This window comes from Girardinichthys multiradiatus, chromosome 3 (genome assembly GCF_021462225.1).
Source record: "Girardinichthys multiradiatus isolate DD_20200921_A chromosome 3, DD_fGirMul_XY1, whole genome shotgun sequence".
Lineage (NCBI taxonomy): Eukaryota > Metazoa > Chordata > Actinopteri > Cyprinodontiformes > Goodeidae > Girardinichthys > Girardinichthys multiradiatus.
The window spans coordinates 19279486-19297316 of record NC_061796.1 but is presented as its reverse complement, the minus strand read 5'-3'; the positions used below and the strand labels follow the sequence as shown (position 1 = coordinate 19297316).

Sequence of the window (17831 nt, the reverse complement as noted above, 5' to 3'; positions counted from 1 at the left end):
CTTTTACTGTATCACTAGACTTTGGACAGGTTCTTGCCCTGTGTCCACACATACTGGATAAATGTGCCTGCTCAGAAAACTGAGGCTCTCGAGGGATTCATGTTGTTCAGTTTAGGCCCAAAGAACACTGTGTGCCTCATCATGCAGATTGCTCACTATGCATTTTTATCTACGCCAAGATGTTCCCAGGTCAAACAAGGCATGGCAATATTATTTCCTCACAAGTATTGCCAGAATTCTATGTGCTCTTCTTTTTTCTATTGATAAATGTACTTGCTTTAAATGCTTGATTTGTGATCAAACATTAAAGTTCAGTTAATGCATTTAACTTTGTGCTGGTACTTTTTTGTCCTGTAAACAACATTAAAAGATTTGTCGGGAGCATTTATTTATTTATATGTTCTTTTCTGAACTCATTTGAACCTATATTATGCAAGTATTTTATTTAATAAGAAAGAGGTAGATTGGCTACATTGATAGACTCTTTATAAATACCTTAAAACATGCAAAATTCATGCAAAATACTGACTTGCCAGTCTGTGACTGAAATGTCTGAGCGAACTGGCGATTAACGCAGTTATTACATTAGCATGATGACTCACGTTCTTAATATTCTTTGTTGTTCCAAACAGTCAAATGCAGTCTTCTCCTTTCCTCAGATGGGAGACAAGTTACCATTAAGCTACAGTATTCAATCAATGGAAAGGAGGGTCTTGTATGCGATTTAAAGGGGACATATAATGCAAAATACACTCTTGTAGCCCTTAAATACATTTTGTGGTGTACTTTGAGACTGTAGGAGCGCAAAAACATTTGTCTCTCCAGGTGCTGCGTAGATATCTTTATATTCTGTTGGCATCATATTCTTCAATCCGTTCACTTTCTCTATTCTTTATTATGTTTTTTTGTACTGTTAGGTCACAGTATTTGGTGTGGAACAGCTACATAAGGTCACTGACTTCCAGCTACCAGTTTCCCGAATTCGCCATATTTATTTCTTGCTGGGATTTTGTAGTCCACACTCAAGTATGGTGAAGCTTCCAGTGGATAAGTCTAAATGGTTCAGTTGTAGGGTGTATTAACCCACACAAATCATTACACCGCCACCAGCATCAGAACCTCTTCAAAGCGCCTGGTAACACATCAGTGGGAAAATTCCTCTTCGTCTGTGCGAAGCATTCCAAGGATGAGTGCCTTCAGCAACCTCCGGAAGTATCAAGAAGGATTTGCAGAAAGACTCCATCTGATTAAGGAGTCAGTTCCTTCTGTCTGTGGAAACGATGGACACAACAAAGTTGTGCAAATAACGCAATAAGAGACAGCACCAGAACGAGTTGCTCTCAGACGCACCTCAGAACACGGGTACAAGAGGAGCCGGTGGAGCTACAATAACAAGGAATTCAGACCAAAGCATTGCAGTTCCACTTTATATTGACCACAACTTGTCAAGGTTTGTGTAGCGGAGGACCCCGGAATACAGACGAGCAGGCAGCATGACAGCAAGTTAAATAATTTAATTAACAAAACTTACTACAGAAGGTGATGGCAAAAACAGACATGGGCAGGCTGGCAAGACAGGCTGGGCATGATCAAAGGGACAAGACATGAACAGAGATGGTGATCCAAAAGGTTTCTACGAGGAATGAACAGATGTGTATATATAGACCAAGAACAAGGTGAAATGAGGAGACTGGTTGCTAGGTGCAGGTGAACCGAATGAAGATGATTGAAAACAGACAGGAGAGAACAAAACGTGGCTGGAGCAGAACAGAGACTCTTGAATACAAATGAATAGAAACACAACTAGTAAACCATGAAATTAAAGCATCACCAGAAACATGATCCAAAAAGCTAACTTTACAAAACATGAAGTAGAAGACAAAAACTAAGGCATGACCAGGAAAATAATAAACAGAAACATGATTCAAAACCTCAACTGTGAAAAAACATGAGGAAAAACCCACAACCAAAAACCAAACAACCCCAAATCATAACACAACTAAAGGATTTAAATGTGAAAAGGAGGGATTTAAAAGCTTAAAATGTCTCCTTTAAAACTACTTCTGGGATATTTCATTAGTCCTAAAGAAAAGCAAAAACTTCATTAACCTACAGTGTTGTGCAAACATTATTTCTCTCTGCAAGGGGAGATCTCTTGGTTGAAAAACAATATCAGTTGAACACAGTGAACAGGCCTGTTTAAAGTGCAGAAGATTCACAATGTGACCTTAATACATAAATAATGAGTCATCAGTAAATGTAGCTTGTAGCTTGTGGCAATCTTTGTGTCACCTGACCAAGGTTTTCTGGTCTTTGTACTGATATGACATCAATGAGCAAAGTAGTGAACAAAGCTTAAACCTAACAGCAGGGGTAATCATTGCCATGCATAGTGGTAGGCACATGATAATTTAATTTACCTCCCTGTTAATTATCTTTAGTTATTCTTTAGGCTGATTGAAATGCTATCTCTGGAAGAACTTTCATAACAGTTTCACAAGGACTCCCATAACAATACATATTTACATACAACATTTAGCTCATCTCTTCAACTAGGGAACATGTTGAAATATTTCCAATTTTTTTTGCCCATTTTCATTTATTGCAGTATCTTAATTCCCTGAAATTAGAGCACTTCGAAAAGAATAAAACATACTTCTAACCAGGGATGTCCCAATCTGACCCCAGATATCTGCTTGGGATTCTGCTGGTAGTATTTTTTATTGATTGGTCCTAGGAGTCCCTGACAAAACTGAACTCCCAAGAGCTATTATTGGAATACTCTCTGTAAATCTGTCATTCGCATCTCCAGTGAGATGCAAAGCCATGTTTTGCGGAGCCAATTTTTAGCAATCATTGAATATTTCTTTGTGCACAGCTTGTAAAACAGTCATAGTTCATGCACATTATTTTGTTGATCAAAACCCGGGTTTTCTCTTGAAATCGAAGCCCATTTCACCTTTTAGAGTAAAAAGGGCTGAAAGAGAGAGGCTGCCTCAGCTTCATGTCTGTCTGTCTGTCTGTGTCATGTGACCTACTCTGCCCGCTGCACTGTGGCTCATTTATACAGCTCTCAGTAAATGAGACAGAGCTTTGGACAAAATCTGTTGTTAATCTTCAGAATGCTCCAAGCAAAGAGCTTCTGAAGCAAAAGAAAGTTTTTTTCTCTGTGTTTTTTTCTGCAAAGTATTAGCTGGGACACAAGTGATTCAATTCAATTCTATTCAATTCAAAAATACTTTCTTAATCCCAAAGGGAAATTAAATGTTGTTATAGCTCATATTAAAGTAACAGAGCTACTCCAACCTGCTGCCACCTTGAGCGGCGCAATTCTAGAATTATTATATATATGGTTCTAGCCAAATGATCAATGAGTCATATCAAAACAGAGAATAAACCGGTAAGCACAAAAGCTAACTGATGAGCATGAAAACAGCGGGACATCAGCAGGAGCTAGACGTGAGCTTACTGAACTCTGCTGCTGTATGTGACAAGTCAGATATAGTGAAGCCCAGAACTAATAATAATGGGAGATTTAGGTTGACTGTAGTTTTAGCATTTTACCAACATGTTTTTCTCTTATTGAGAATCTGTGAAAGGAGCTAAATATTAGGATGAAGGGAATGAGGCCTAGAAAGCTCAAAGACTAATGGTCCATCACTAAAGATAAATGGTCAAAATACAAGTGGGAACATGCAAAAGCTGGTGATTAATTGTGAGACCTGTATGACAGCTGTAGTGTAAATAAGGATTTTTATCCTTATTATTTTACCTTTAATCTATATATTCTAATATTACACTGCCCGGACAAAAATAAAAAGTCGCCACCTGGATTTAACTAAGCAAATAGGTATGAGCCTCCCATTGGATAATTACTGCATGGGTGATTGTGTTTCAGCTGGCAACAAGTTAGTTAACCGCAACTGGTGTAATGAGTTGCTTCTCATTTCTTAAACAACCATGTCAAACGACACATCCTCTGGTCGTGGAAAAGATGTCAGTCTGTTTCAGAAGGGTCAAATCATTGGCATGCATCAAGCAGAGAAAACATCTAAGGAGATTGCAGAAACTACCAAAATTGGGTTAAGAACTGACCAACACATTATTAAAAACTGGAAGGATAGTGGGGACCCGTTGTCTTTGAGGAAGAAATGTGGCTGAGAAAAAATCCTGAATGATCGTAATCAGTGATCACTTAAACGTTTGGTGAAATCAAATCGAAGAAAAACAACAGTAGGGCTATGTCTAATAGTGAAAGTAAGAGCATTTCCACACACACAATGTAAAGGAAACTCAAGGGATTGGGACTGATCAGCTGTGTAGCCTTAAGAAAACCACTAATCAGTGAGCCTAACTGGAAAAAAAGGCTTCAATTTGCTAGGGATCATAAAGATTGGACTCTGGAGCAATGGAAGAAGGTCATATGGTCTGATGAGTCCAGATTTAACCTGTTCCAGAGTGACGGGTGCATCAGGGTAAGAAGAAAAGCAGGTGAACTGATGCACCCATCATGCCTAGTGCCTACTGTACAAGCCTGTGGGGGCAATGCTATGATCTGGGGTTGCTGCAGTTGTTCAGGTCTGGGTTCAGCAACAGTATGTGTTCAAAGAATGAGGTCAGCTGACTACTTGAATATACTGAATGACCACCATCAATGAAATTTTTCTTCCCTGATGGCATGGGCATATTCCAAGATGACAATGCCAGGATTAATTGGGCTGAATTGTGAAAGAATGATTCAGGGAGCATGAGACGTCATTCTCACACATGGATTGGCCACCACAGAGTCCAGACCTTAACCCCATTGAGAATCTTTGGGATGTGTTGGAGAAGGCTTTGCGCAGCGGTTAGACTCTACCATCATCAATGCAAGATCTTCATGAAAAATTAATGTAACACTGGGTGGAAATAAATCTTGTGACATTGCAGAAGCTTATCGAAACAATGCCACAGCCAATGCGTGCCGTAATCAAAGCTAAAGGCGGTCCAACGAAATATTAGTGTGTGACACTTTTTGTTTTGGTGGCAACTTTTTTTTTTGGCCAGACAATGTATGTTTAGGTATTAAAATAGTTTGGTGACACTTTACTCTATAAAATGGTGTTTTTATTTTATAATGTGGTGTTCAGAAGTCAGGGTCATTTCATGGATTCCTGTCAAAGCAGCACAAAATACAAGACCTTACATTCCAAATCTGAGTGGACAAATGTTATGAGACATAATTAACGTTGACATGTTTTTTTTTATGACTATTACTGTTGTTTTACCTCATTTTCTGACTTGTGGCATCAATACTTTTCAATAAACCTAAACTTTTCTGGCTAATTTTTTGAGCAATTTAGAAATAAAAAAAAAAAGACAGCATGGTACAATAAAGGACAATTAACTGGTCCTCTCTGAGAAGCAGCTATGTCCTCTATACTATAAGCTTCAGACACACAAATGATAAAGGAAGGACAGCCAGAGATAGCTCATCAGATGAATATGTGTCCTTTCTCCTGATTAGATGCTACAAAACACTGTTACATCCAAGCAAGCTTTAAACAATAGTTACTACAGCTTAGCAACTACATTTTGCAATTCGACCTGAAGGAGCGTAAACAAAGGATTACACTACCAGTCAAAGGTTTTAGATACACTTTCTCACTTAATAGGCCCTCTGTTTTCATGAATATTTACATTGCAGATTCTCACCAAAGGCAACAAAACTGTGAATGAACAGACATGGAATTATATAGTAAACAAAAAGTGGGAAATAACTCTAAACATTTTAATATTTTAGATTCTTCCAAACATCCACCCTTTGCTTTGATTACTGCTTTGCTCTCTTGGCATTCTCTCCATGAGCTTCATGAAGTGGTCACTTGAAATGGTTTTCCAAAGAGTCTTGAAAGAACTTCTCCGGCGTTCATTGAGAGACGGTTGGGGGTTAATATTTCAGTCATTACAGCAAAGGGTGGCTACTTTAAGGAATCTAAAATATACATAATTATTGTTCTTTTGTTTGCTACATAATTCCATAAGTGTTCTTTCATAGTTTTGATGCCTTCGATGAGAATCTATGTACAATGTAAATAGTCATAAACATAAAGAAAATGTGTTTAAAACTTTTGACCGGTAGTGTATGTTACTTATGATTCCATTTTACTTATTGTGTTGACTTTAGTTGCTGTTAAGATGTTGCCATGCAGATCATGAGAATTGCTTAACTAAACTCCATTTTGTAGCCTATTTGTCCAGTGCATTAATATCCACATGTACATTGTCATTTAAAAAAAAGTCAATCTACTAATTTTGAGCTCTTTTTTCCAGACAAGTAAAATGTGCTGTGACACAAATTTAGTTATAGTACCCTAAAAAAGGATTAATGTCCCTTAAAAAATTTTTATAGTTTGGCTGCTTATGTTCACAATTTTCAATATATTTTAGTGTAATTGTATATGATGTACCAACACAAAGGAGAGCATAATTATCAAATAGAATGAAAAAGATAGAGTGTTTTGAATTGATTTCCCTAAAAATCAGAACAATGTGGTTTGCATTCATCTCCCTTTAATTGAATACCCCTAAAATCTAGAGCAAATCAAGAAGGAATCCACTTGTCTGTGATTTAACTTCAGTATAAACTGGATGTTTTGTGAAGGTCTCAGGTTGCTTAAAGAGTGTGGTGAACAAACAGCATCATGGCATCTAAGAAAAATAGCAAACAGATTAGGGTTAAAGTTGCAGAGAAGTCTAAATCAAAGTTAGGTTATGAAACAATATCTCCAATTTTCAACAATTCACTGTTAACTGCATCATCCAAAAATTAAAGGAGTATGGCATAACTGGAAACCTACCCAGGTATAACCATCCACCTAAATTGACAGGCCAGAGAGACAGCAAACAGGAGGCTCATGTTACATCTGAAGTGATCCACAGCATGGGTGTGAGAATCTCTGTTGTGCACTGCACAAATCTGGCTTTTATAGAGTAACAGGTGGAAATTCTTTGTCAAACTATATAGGGGGACACAACAACCATGTGAAGGAAGGTGGTCTGGTCTTTGGACCCAAATTGAACCTTTTAGCCAACATGCCACAAGGTATGTGTGGCTGAAAACTAATACTGCAGGTCATCCTGAACAGCACCATGCTGTGGGAAAGCTTTTCTTTAGCAGAAACACAGAAGCTGGCCAGAGTTAATGGAAAATGAATGGAGCTAAATACAGGACAATCCTAAAAGAACACCCGTTAGAGGCTGCAAAAGACCTGAGACTGAGGTGGAGGTTCATTTTTCAGCAAGATATTGACCTTAAACACAAAGCCATTCAATGAAATGGTTTAGAACATAGCAGAGTTAGGTGTTACAATGACCCAGTTGAAGTCCAGACATAAATCCACTTGAGAATCTGTGGTTAGACTTGAAAGTTGCTGTTCACAGTTCATCTAGTCTGACAGAATGTAAGCTATCTTATAAAGAGGAATATGAAAAAAATCAGTCTTTAGTTGTGCAAAGCTGGAAGAGACATACCTCAAAAGGCTTGCAGCTGTAATTGTAGTGAAAGGTGGTTCTAGAAAACAATGACTGAGAAGAGCTGAATACAAATGCATGTCACAGATTTATACTTTACACATTTTTAAAAGCTCAAGGAACCCATTTATATTGTTTTTACTTCAAAATAATAGTTTACTTTGTGTTTATATCAATGGGATATATTGGGAAAAAATGTGAAAAGGTCCAATGGGTATGAATACTTTTGCAAGGGACTGTACAGTAGGTACATACTAATTTTATACTGTAGCTGTCATGAAAGAATTAGAGTTGATCACACAGTCACCAAGTTAAAATCAGAAAGAGTCACTTTCAGTTCAGATGAAATACAATGTGTATTACATTATATGTACAAGGGTTTTAATTTCTTACAATAAGAAAGTAAACTGTTCATTGCATGTTGAGAAATTGAGTAAGTCAGTGTTGAAAAGGTGCAGAAGGACAAACACCAAGTGAAGAATAAAACCTGGTAGACAACACATGGATGCAACATCTAAACATAGAGCAACACAAACAGCAAAGCAACACTGTCTGCATTACTTGTGGAAGATGGGAAGTCTTCACATTCAAAAACTGCTATCTGCAATCTAAATTCTCCTGCCCAAGAATTATATATACAATTTAGAAATGGTGTACATATCTATGATGCTGTAGGTGTTTTCCGTTTTGCTCTGACACACAAAGAATGTGTTTTCTAATCCAACTGACTGTAAACCCTGCTGCAACATTTACTACACATGGCTTTAATCTTCAAGTGATCTCTCTGACTACCAAGGGGCAGTTCTAATATTGGAAAGAGGCAGTAACCCGGATCCTGCTGTGAATTTAATTTGATGGTGAAGCATCTTACTGGGGGTGCAAGCTGAGCTTTTATCCTGCTCTGGGATTCTAAATCAGTTTCTTCTTGACATACTTTTGAGAATTGCTCTTCTAAAAGTGTTCACAATGAAGACATCCTGTCCTGTGGCCACACTAAAACTGTGGCAATTTGAATATAATTTCAACATGTTACAACCTAATCTCTATGCAGCATTTTGAAATGAAAAAATATGCACATCTTACAGTTTGACGTAAAATGAGCTAGTTACATTTTTCCACACAAATTATCATTATAATTTGAGACTATAAATGTGTCGCCTAAGAAAGTTGACTATTTGCTCCTCTTTTCCAATACTTCTAGTCATTTCAAGATGACAGCTAAGTTACATTCAGGTCCAGTAGTTTTGCTGATTTTGGAGCTAACTTTTTTGCCCCTTGGGTGTGTTGCTTTTGTTTCTGGGTTTTCTCTTTTTTATTTCGGTCTTGTCTTTTCTGTTGCCTGTTATTTACCTTGATGGTTTTCACTGACACAGATCCCACCTCAGGTTCCTGTTACCATCTGCTCTCTTGTCATCATAAACTCATCAGCTGACACTTAAATCTAGATGATTTAGAGAGATAGTGCAACAAGGAATGGTCAAAGATGTCCCTCTCTGTATGCTTCTGCCTCTTAAAGTATTATACAATTTGACCGAGTGCTGTCCTATCAGCTAAAGTGGACTGTACAAAGTATCAACAGGAGAGGTGACAATCACTGTGACACCACATTTGTTTAAAACAATCATTTCTTGACATTATCTTTCACCCCTGAATAACATATTTAAATGTATGGCTTTTGCAGTGCGATTATGCTACAACAATATATCACATATTTCCACATCTTTACTGGAGGTGCCCAACAATGTAGATGGTTGTGTAAAAACTCTTTTTTTCTATTAGATCCTGTAACAATGAAAAAAGATCATCTTTGGATATCTTTAAGGATATCATGATCCAGTAACAGGAACCTTTTTTTTTTTTAGTTTACCTAATAAAATCATTTTAAAATGATCTAAAACACTGATATTTGGATAAGTGATGGAACTTTGATCTAAAAGAGTACACGTCTAACTAGACTCATCTCTAAGGGACATATAACTTGTACTGTTGTTAGGACAAAGAATCCGGGGAGTAATTTTGTTTCTTTTTTTTCTTTGTCAATCATGACCAACTGTTCTCGGAAAAATGGTAATGCTACACTTCGAATTTATATAATTATCAAGGCCACAGTAAGGGGGTACAGAATAGCACTACAAATGTAGTCATTGGAACATGTAAACGTTAGTGGGGCAGAGGGGCTTACTAAAGTTAGTAGCTCTCTTTTGTTGTTAGGTCAATGGACATGTACAGTATTACCTGAGGTTAGTCTCTGAGGCACTCCTTTTGTGCAAGTCCTCTTCTTTAGCCATGACATCTTCCTGATGCTCCTGGTCTCTCTCTATCTTACTCCCTGACTCTTTGATCTCACCCTGCTCCCTCTCCTCTTTACTAGTCTCTCTTCCCCTGTGTCCAGCCTCATCTTCCTCCTGCACCTCTCCTAACTGCTCATCTACTTCCCATGAATGCCTTCTTGAATGCAAGTGGTTGAAAACAAAGACAGAAGCGAAGACAGAAGCGAAGACCACAGCACATGCAAAGCAGAAAGAAAATCAAAAATACCATGAACAACATCAAAAACAAGAGACCAGAGATCTAGAGACACAGCGCAGTCAATAAGGCAGAATGAATAAACAAAAAAAGCAAGCTTAGAGCAAGGCACCATGCAAATGAATTTGGTTTTAGTTGGAATCAAAAGATTCAGCGTATTTAACATTACACTGCTCTAAAGCACGACCAAGTAAAGTTCAAGCATTTTGGTTCATGTGTCCTAAAAACAGAGCATGAACTTGTCTTAAAAAAAAATGTGCAATACACTGTGAATTTCCCTTTTTAGGTTCAATTACATGCAAACAAGAGAAAAACAGAAAACCTAGATATTGAAATGTACAATATGTAGAAATAATTTTCCATTCTTGACTTTACAAGGATAGAAAAACAATACTAAAATTTCAGCTCACCAATGTGGACATGAGCTTACCGAATCTTGCGGTTTCCTTGCGGTCTTTCTGATTGGACAGACATGTAGCTCGTGCTGCTGAACCGAGAGGCACTGCTGGTTCTCGATACAGCGGACACGTCGCTTACATCACTGTCCGATGATTTGGCTGACAAATTGTCAGAGCCCCGTGGGTCTCTGCCTAAGCGCTGCAAATAGAAAGTAAAAAAAAAAGAACCATAAAATACATTTTTTTAATGCATTGATGTATTTGGGTAGCATTTGTAAATGACAAACTTGCAGTAGCAATAAAAAAAAGTATAGAGAGCTAGAAGCTACAATACAGGTAAATAAATTTGTAAAATAATTTTTTATGTATGATAATTGCAATGATAAAATTGCAAAGCATACTTTAAGTAAATACAATACAGTTGTGTAAAATAAATGTGCCAGTTATTTACACAAGTACACAATTAATCCATTATATGCTAAATGCAATGTCTTGTGCTAGTCAATCATGTAATAATTTAAATTTATAGTTCATCAACATTTGAGCTGTCAGCTTAACTAATTAGCTTGTCTACAGCTGCTAGCCCCACCCACTGACCGTGATAGGAAAGGCTGATTGATAAATTCATGATATGCTGCAACACAGGACTACAAAATGGATAAATATAAATAAAATTCCATTGAAAGCAGATATTCATATTAACTGAATAAAGACAGTTTCAGGTCAGTTAGGATAGCAAGATTATTTTAGTTTGCTAAATGCCAGAGTATTACGACAGAAATTTTATTTTTACTTTCTTCAAAGTCAGACGTTATATCAGTTTCTTCAGTACTTAGTAGAGTTGTATGTAAACTGTTTGATTTGGGTCAAATGTTTTGAGCCAAGTCACATAGTTTTCCTGAAGCTTCTCACAATAGTTTCTGAAATTGTGGTCCATTCCTTCTAATACTATTGGTGAAACTGAGTCAGTTTGATATGCCGCCTCACTCACACATGCCCTTTCAGCTCTGCCTAGAATGTTTTTTCATAAGATTGAGGAGGGCTTTGTGATGGCCACTCCAAAGAATTGACTTTGTTTTACCTAATCCACTTTATAACTAATCTGGCAGTATGGTTAGGGTTAAAAATCATTTGGAAGACCCATGTGTACCCTAGCTTTACTTCCTGGCTGAAGTATTGAAATGTCACTTCATAATGTTCTTTTCTTGGAATAATTACAGCAAAGGTTCTACACAACATCCCTGCACTGAACAGCTGGGATGTTGTTCTCAGACCTGGCTATCTTCCCCCTTTTCCTCCAAATGTAACATTAATGATTATAGCCAACACTTCAAATTGAGTTTCATTAGAACACAAATCCCTCAAAAACCTAAGGTATTTCTCTCAATGTGCATTTGCAATTGGTAATCTGGCTTTTTATGTAGCTTTTGGTGAGGTTTGGCGTCTTTCTCTCTGAGTGGCCCTTCAGCCCTTGTCAGTACAGGACTAGTTTTACTGTGGATAATGAGCCTCTCTTACCAGCCTCAGCTAGCATCTTCACAAGATCTTTTGCTTTTGAACCTGACTGTGTAGGTCCACAGTTCTTTTCCCAATATACTGGCTGAGTTCTTTTGAGCTTTTCCATCACCATTCACCAACTCACATAAAGAAGAAGTAAGTATGAAGTGTGCCTTCATTTAACTCAAATGTTGTGAAAAAAATCTGAATCTCATGAAGCTACAACATCATCATCTGAGCTTTCCCAAATTGCCTCAAGGCATAGCAATCTTACTCAATGTAAACTTCCAACTTTGAAGATAGTCAGAAAAAATGATCTCACTTATTAGTCTGGCATTTATCAAATAACATAGCCAAAAAAATAACAGACATTGAGAGACCATTTAATTTAAATATATTGTATAATAATACTATTAAAGTTTCATTGAAATTATCACATGCATAAATATTTATTTAATGTCTTATTCATTTATAGGTTTGTGGCATGTTTGGCCCTTGATATTTATTTTTCTAATCCTTCTGATCATCAATCTGATGTCAACTGTTATTGCTTTTGGTCCGGTGGGGCAGGAGCAGTGTCTATCTCCAGCCTAGGCTTCAAAGAAGAACAGAATAAAGTTTAAAACATACTTATCTACATTCATACCACTGCCCAATAGGGACTATTTCTATTAATACTATTACCGTGTTTCCGCACTATAAGGCGCACTTAAAAACCTTTAATTTTTTCAAAAAATGACAGTGCGCCTTGTAATCCGGAGCGCCTTATATATGGATCAATTGGTTAATTGGTTGATCCATACTGGTTGTACACGGCGCTCTGTCAAAATGTTTCAGTACGACTGGTAAACTACAAAGCCGCACCGCTTGCAGCATTACGGCTACTGTAGTCAGGGGTGTCGCCGAAGTAATAGCGGTAAACACCTGTACTGTGCTTACTCCTAGTCCAACACCACTTGTGTGTGTATAACGTTTGAATGTACTGTTGCAGGAATTGCCTGAACTATATGTGATTAGAAGCTCAGTGTGTGGGGTGTATGTTTCGTGTGTGTGTATGGAAGATGTTGACATTACTCCTCCGAACAGAGGTGGCGCTGTGTGCTGCCGTAGCTGAGAATCAAGAGTGAAGGAGTGACGTCGGTATTATTGTGTGTGTGGGGTGGGTAGAGACGGCGACCGGAGCAGCGGTGTATGAGTCTGTAAGCCCTGTGTTTTTACGTGCCGCAAAGTCATTAAAAAGAACCCCGAATCTCATCAACAACTCAGTGTTTTGATGCTGTTTCTTCATGCTCAACTCAGCAACGTATGAGTGAAGGAGTTAACCCCGAGGAAACCAGTAACTTCGGCCCTGGAGAAAGCGTCTCCCCTGTGTCATCAGACTACGGTTAGGGGACAGAAACAGGAAAGGTTAACAGTACTAACGTTTGATTTAGTGCATCAAACTGTTTCTTTTACGTGTTTACTGAATCAGGGAAAAGTTCCCTTTCACGTTTTAACTAACGTTTGATTTCAACTTCAACTTCATAGACTCCAATGCATTCCTAACGTGCGGTTGGCTCTATTCAATAGGATTCTATGTAGAGGAGACCTTACCATGAGAGTGAATGGAGTTATCAGAACGCTGGTTTGTAGTGTATTAATAAAGTTTGACTGACTGACTTATCTGACTGTTTTGTTGACATTCTCCATGCTCCATGACATGCTCCATCTAGTGGATGCATAACGCAACCCCAGTCAAACGTTTGACTGCAGTAGCTTCTATTCTATGCGCCTTATAATCCGGTGCGCCCTATATATGAAAACAGTTCTAAAATAGGCCATTCATTGAAGGTGCGCCTTATAATCCGGTGCGCCTTATAGTGCGGAAAATACGGTATATGTACATTATATGTAAGCTATAAAAACAAGCAGCAAGGTTGAAGAAAGCTTTTCAGACTAAATCAGACCTCGTTTTTTGACACAGTGCTTTGCATCATCTTTACTTTTTACAGTCAAGGTAAACAGAACTTAAACTAACCAAGAGAATAATATAAGTAATTCATGTTATCTTAGACCAACAGAATGTTTGGAACAAGTAAATGAATACATTAATAATATACCAAATTTGTTTGCAAACCAAAAAACTATAACCTGCTTCTGACAATATTTCTAAGCAGTATTTAAATTAAAACATCCAAAGTCAGTGATGATAAATTGCAGCCTGAATTCTTTGTATTTTCAAAAAAATTTGAAACAGTTCAAATATGTAAAATTGCTTTTTTCTGTCCATCCAATGAGATTGTAAATCAAAACTAGCAGGCAAGAATAGGTAAAAAGGGAATGATTTGATTACACAATAGCTTCTTTGGAAGCTGGTCTGGAATGACAATCGTGACACAGAGCTGGTTTATATCAAGCTATTGAAGCAAACCGTGTTTATATTTTTCAGGCTAATGTTTATTGTATGAGTAGCTGAGCTGAGTGTTACAGTGACCGCTTTGTACTGCACTTCGTGTCAAGAGCACTCACCCAGAAGTCTAGTTTACTAATAGGAAGAACATTGTTTTGTCAATGGGAGCTCTAAGAAGGCTAATGTTCCACAGACAAGAACAACTGGAATCTGCTTTTTATAGACTTGTGGAAGCATGTCGTTTTTAGAGCACTGACTTAAAAGGGAAGCAGACGGTGAGTCTTTTGTTTTTTTGGCTGAAGTCTGACAGCAGGCGAAGTTCCCTAAAAGTCTTCAGAACCTTGTCAAGAGCATCATAGCAGACATTTGATTATGGAAACTCTCAGTGTCACATTCCTTAAAATTCTAAGAAAAAGCTCTGAGCTTTGGTTGTGTAAGCTTTTATTTCTCCATACCTTCAACTGATTAGAAATTGATTTATTTAACATCAAATGTAATTTTTTTATATATCATTTCCACTTAACAGATATGGACTACTTTGTGTTTGATTGCATAAAGTATCACATTATGATATCTCTTTATGAAAATCTGCATGAAATCCAATGAAGTTTGTGGCTGTAATGCGACAAAATGTGAGGGGTTTGAATACTTTTGCAAGTCACACTTTTAATCAAAATTTTTCACCTTTAAGGACATGGGAAGCTAGAGAAAAAACTCTAACTAATATTACTGCATCTCAATCTACAAACCTGTCTTGAACACAATTTTTCAGTTAAAATGTGGACAGAACAATGAGCTTGCTAGACTGTTGCTGATTGGGTGAGCTTATTCTTGACTGCTTTCAGTACATACCACACTGTGTGGCCTTTGGACTTGTAACACAACCAGACACAAAGTAGGTCAGTGATGATTTCTGTGAATCTGGTGTGTTGAAGCCTAAATCCAGCCTCTGGATGTGTTTGTACCTTGTGGAAGTCTTGTTCGAGTCTGGAGTCAGAGCTGGCTCCCTGCTTGTACTTGTTCAACTTTAACTTCATCTGTCTGGTCTTCTCCTCCATGTCCATACCTGAGCACAGAGATAATCCTGGTCAGTAACTATTTGCACTGAGAGGAGGGCCTGATGAAAGAACATTCTGCTATGGTGAGAGACAAGCTTCTGCTGAGCTGTGAGCCATGACAAGACAGATCAAATGGATACAAGCAGAATGGTTGACTGAATTAACACAGAAGAACCTCTATATACAACCTGTTCAGTCTAAAAATAAAGTCAGAAGAGAATTAGAAGTATAAGAACCCATTTGTAAGGAAACTGTATTTTCATATGTACTGTTCTTAGCACTGTGGGCTTGCAGCAAGAAGGTCTGGGGTTCAACTCCTGACCTGGGGTCTTTCTGCATGAGGTTTGCATATATTCATCATGCATGTGTGGGTTCTCTCCTGGTACTCTGGCTTCTTGCCACAGTCCAAAAACATGACTGGTAGGTTAACTGGTTACTATAAATTGCCCTTAGGTATGACAGAGTGTGTGCATGGCCCTGTGTGTCTCTTTGTTGCTCTGCGACAGACTGGTGACCTGCCCTGGATATAGCCCTGGAGATAAGCACCAGCCCCCCTGCAACCCTGCATGTGTATGTGGGTGTAAACCTATTGATATGCGTGCGGTAAATTCAGACTGATAGAGAGTAAAAGAGACTGAGAATTTCAGCAGATAACAGAAAGGCTGAACGGAATACAGCACAACTTCTCTGTTTTGTCTTTTCAAGCTTTCAAACATTTTCTGACATGGAGTATGCTAAATTTAGAAATGTTTGCATGTTTTTTTGGAAATCACACACAAGGCTGCTTTAGTGTTAGACTGTTTTAGTGATGCTAGCTACACTAATGCTAATAAAAGATGCAAAGCCCAGTTTAAAATACCAACTCTTCAATCATTTTAGTTTTAAATAATAACATCCAGTTTACAACTGCTCTGTAGGATGTCGCCTCAGTTCCTAGTATAAATAATTGATAATGGCTCATCCCATAAATGCTTGAAATAATTATTTGAATGCAGCTCTTTTGTTTTCCTACTTAAATAGAAATTATAATCCACTAAAATCGGCAGGTGAAAGCTTTACAAAATCTTTATTTAGAGAAAATATTTTACTTATAAAGTAGTCCATTCTAATCAAAGAAACACTATAATACAATGTTTGCAACATTTCAAACTGCTTTTACAATGCTAGTTCTTATTCATCCTTTGGATAATTTTTTTGAAAACCTTATCTTTACATTTTGAGCGTATAGTTCTTTGTTAGTAACTTGTAAAATAATTCTCACATATGAACAAATCATCCAGATTTATTGTACAATCGAAAAATCTGAGACCTACATTGAAATAAAAAACACAAAGATGACAGCAGTTTTTAAATGACATCATCACCTGCTATTTTTCAAAGGACAATTTCAGAATAATGCACCAAAAAGATTTTTTTAGACATTGTACAGGCAGCTTTTAGACATCACTAAACCACAAATTTCACTTAGCATCTGATTGGAGCAATTTTATTTTGTAACTTCAAATGATATCCAATACAGTTTTGCTCCGACTTTCTATATTTGTTTTATTCATTTTACTAAATTAATCTGGCAAACATGCTTAAAATAACAAAATATCTACAAATAACTAAGGAAGGCCTTTTTAACTTTTTCTGGGTAGGACTCTACTCCAAAGAAACAGCAATGGAAACACTGCTGCCATGCTTCTATGACCAGGAAGCCCAGAAAAGTAAAGTTGTAGACATGACAGAAGCTAGAAGCATCATCTATAGAACAACTAAAAGAGCACAAGAGAATGGAACCAAGCAAAGCATGATTAGAGTAGACGGCTGGGATGAGGGGAGGTGGTTTGGAGGAGGCAGAAAAGGAAAAGGGAGCAGAAGAAGAAGGGACAGACCTGAGTTCGTCCAACTTGGTAAGTCCGTGTCTTCTGGGTTCACATTACAAAATGGACAGACACAGACAGAGGAGAGGAACATGGACGTAAGAGGGTACCAAAGGGTAAAGAAGGGAGGGGTACCAAGTTGTAGAAGGATAATGTGGTTTTGACGGGTTAGATTGAGACAAAAGTGGAGGAGGATTGGGGATCATGAAGGGAGGATCGGGGAGGAGGGAGGGAGGAGTGGGGACACAACACAACAACAATACAACACAACATTGACAAAACAGCAAACACAGAAGACACAAACAAAATCATCACATTCTCCAACAACACACAAACTTCACCACGGGCATTGTGAGAAGTCAAAACAGAGCAAGAAGGTGCAAGACTGGGAGAGGCTAAGACAGAGGCCAAAAGTTTAGTTATTAGAAACTGAAGAAAGGGGAGGGGATTCTGAGCTTTAAAGAAGAAGAGCTGAAACAGGAAAGAGATGTTAATGGAATAAACCTGACAAAAACTGGAGACCTTGCTAAACGTAGGTGTGGAGAGGAAGAGAGAAGAGAAGGAATAAAGGAAGAAGTGGATGTCA

The 17831-nt window shown here is 37.7% G+C and overlaps 1 protein-coding gene across 8 annotated transcripts in view; it reads right to left on the bottom strand.

Annotated features, from left to right (window-relative positions):
- rims2a (regulating synaptic membrane exocytosis 2a) overlaps window positions 1–17831 on the bottom strand; it is a 201449-nt gene that overhangs the window by 26658 nt on the left and 156960 nt on the right. For 5 of the 8 annotated variants that reach the window (XM_047360417.1, XM_047360419.1, XM_047360416.1 and 2 more), the window contains 3 exons: window positions 17258–17290; window positions 15288–15388; window positions 10469–10635 (listed from right to left, as the gene is read on the bottom strand). In XM_047360417.1, coding sequence (XP_047216373.1) covers window positions 10469–10635; window positions 15288–15388; window positions 17258–17290 — 301 coding nt within the window. Of the gene's footprint in view, window positions 1–9747; window positions 9976–10468; window positions 10636–15287; window positions 15389–17257; window positions 17291–17831 lie in introns of all 8 variants that reach the window. The other 3 variants (XM_047360415.1, XM_047360421.1, XM_047360424.1) reach the window with 2 other exon arrangements.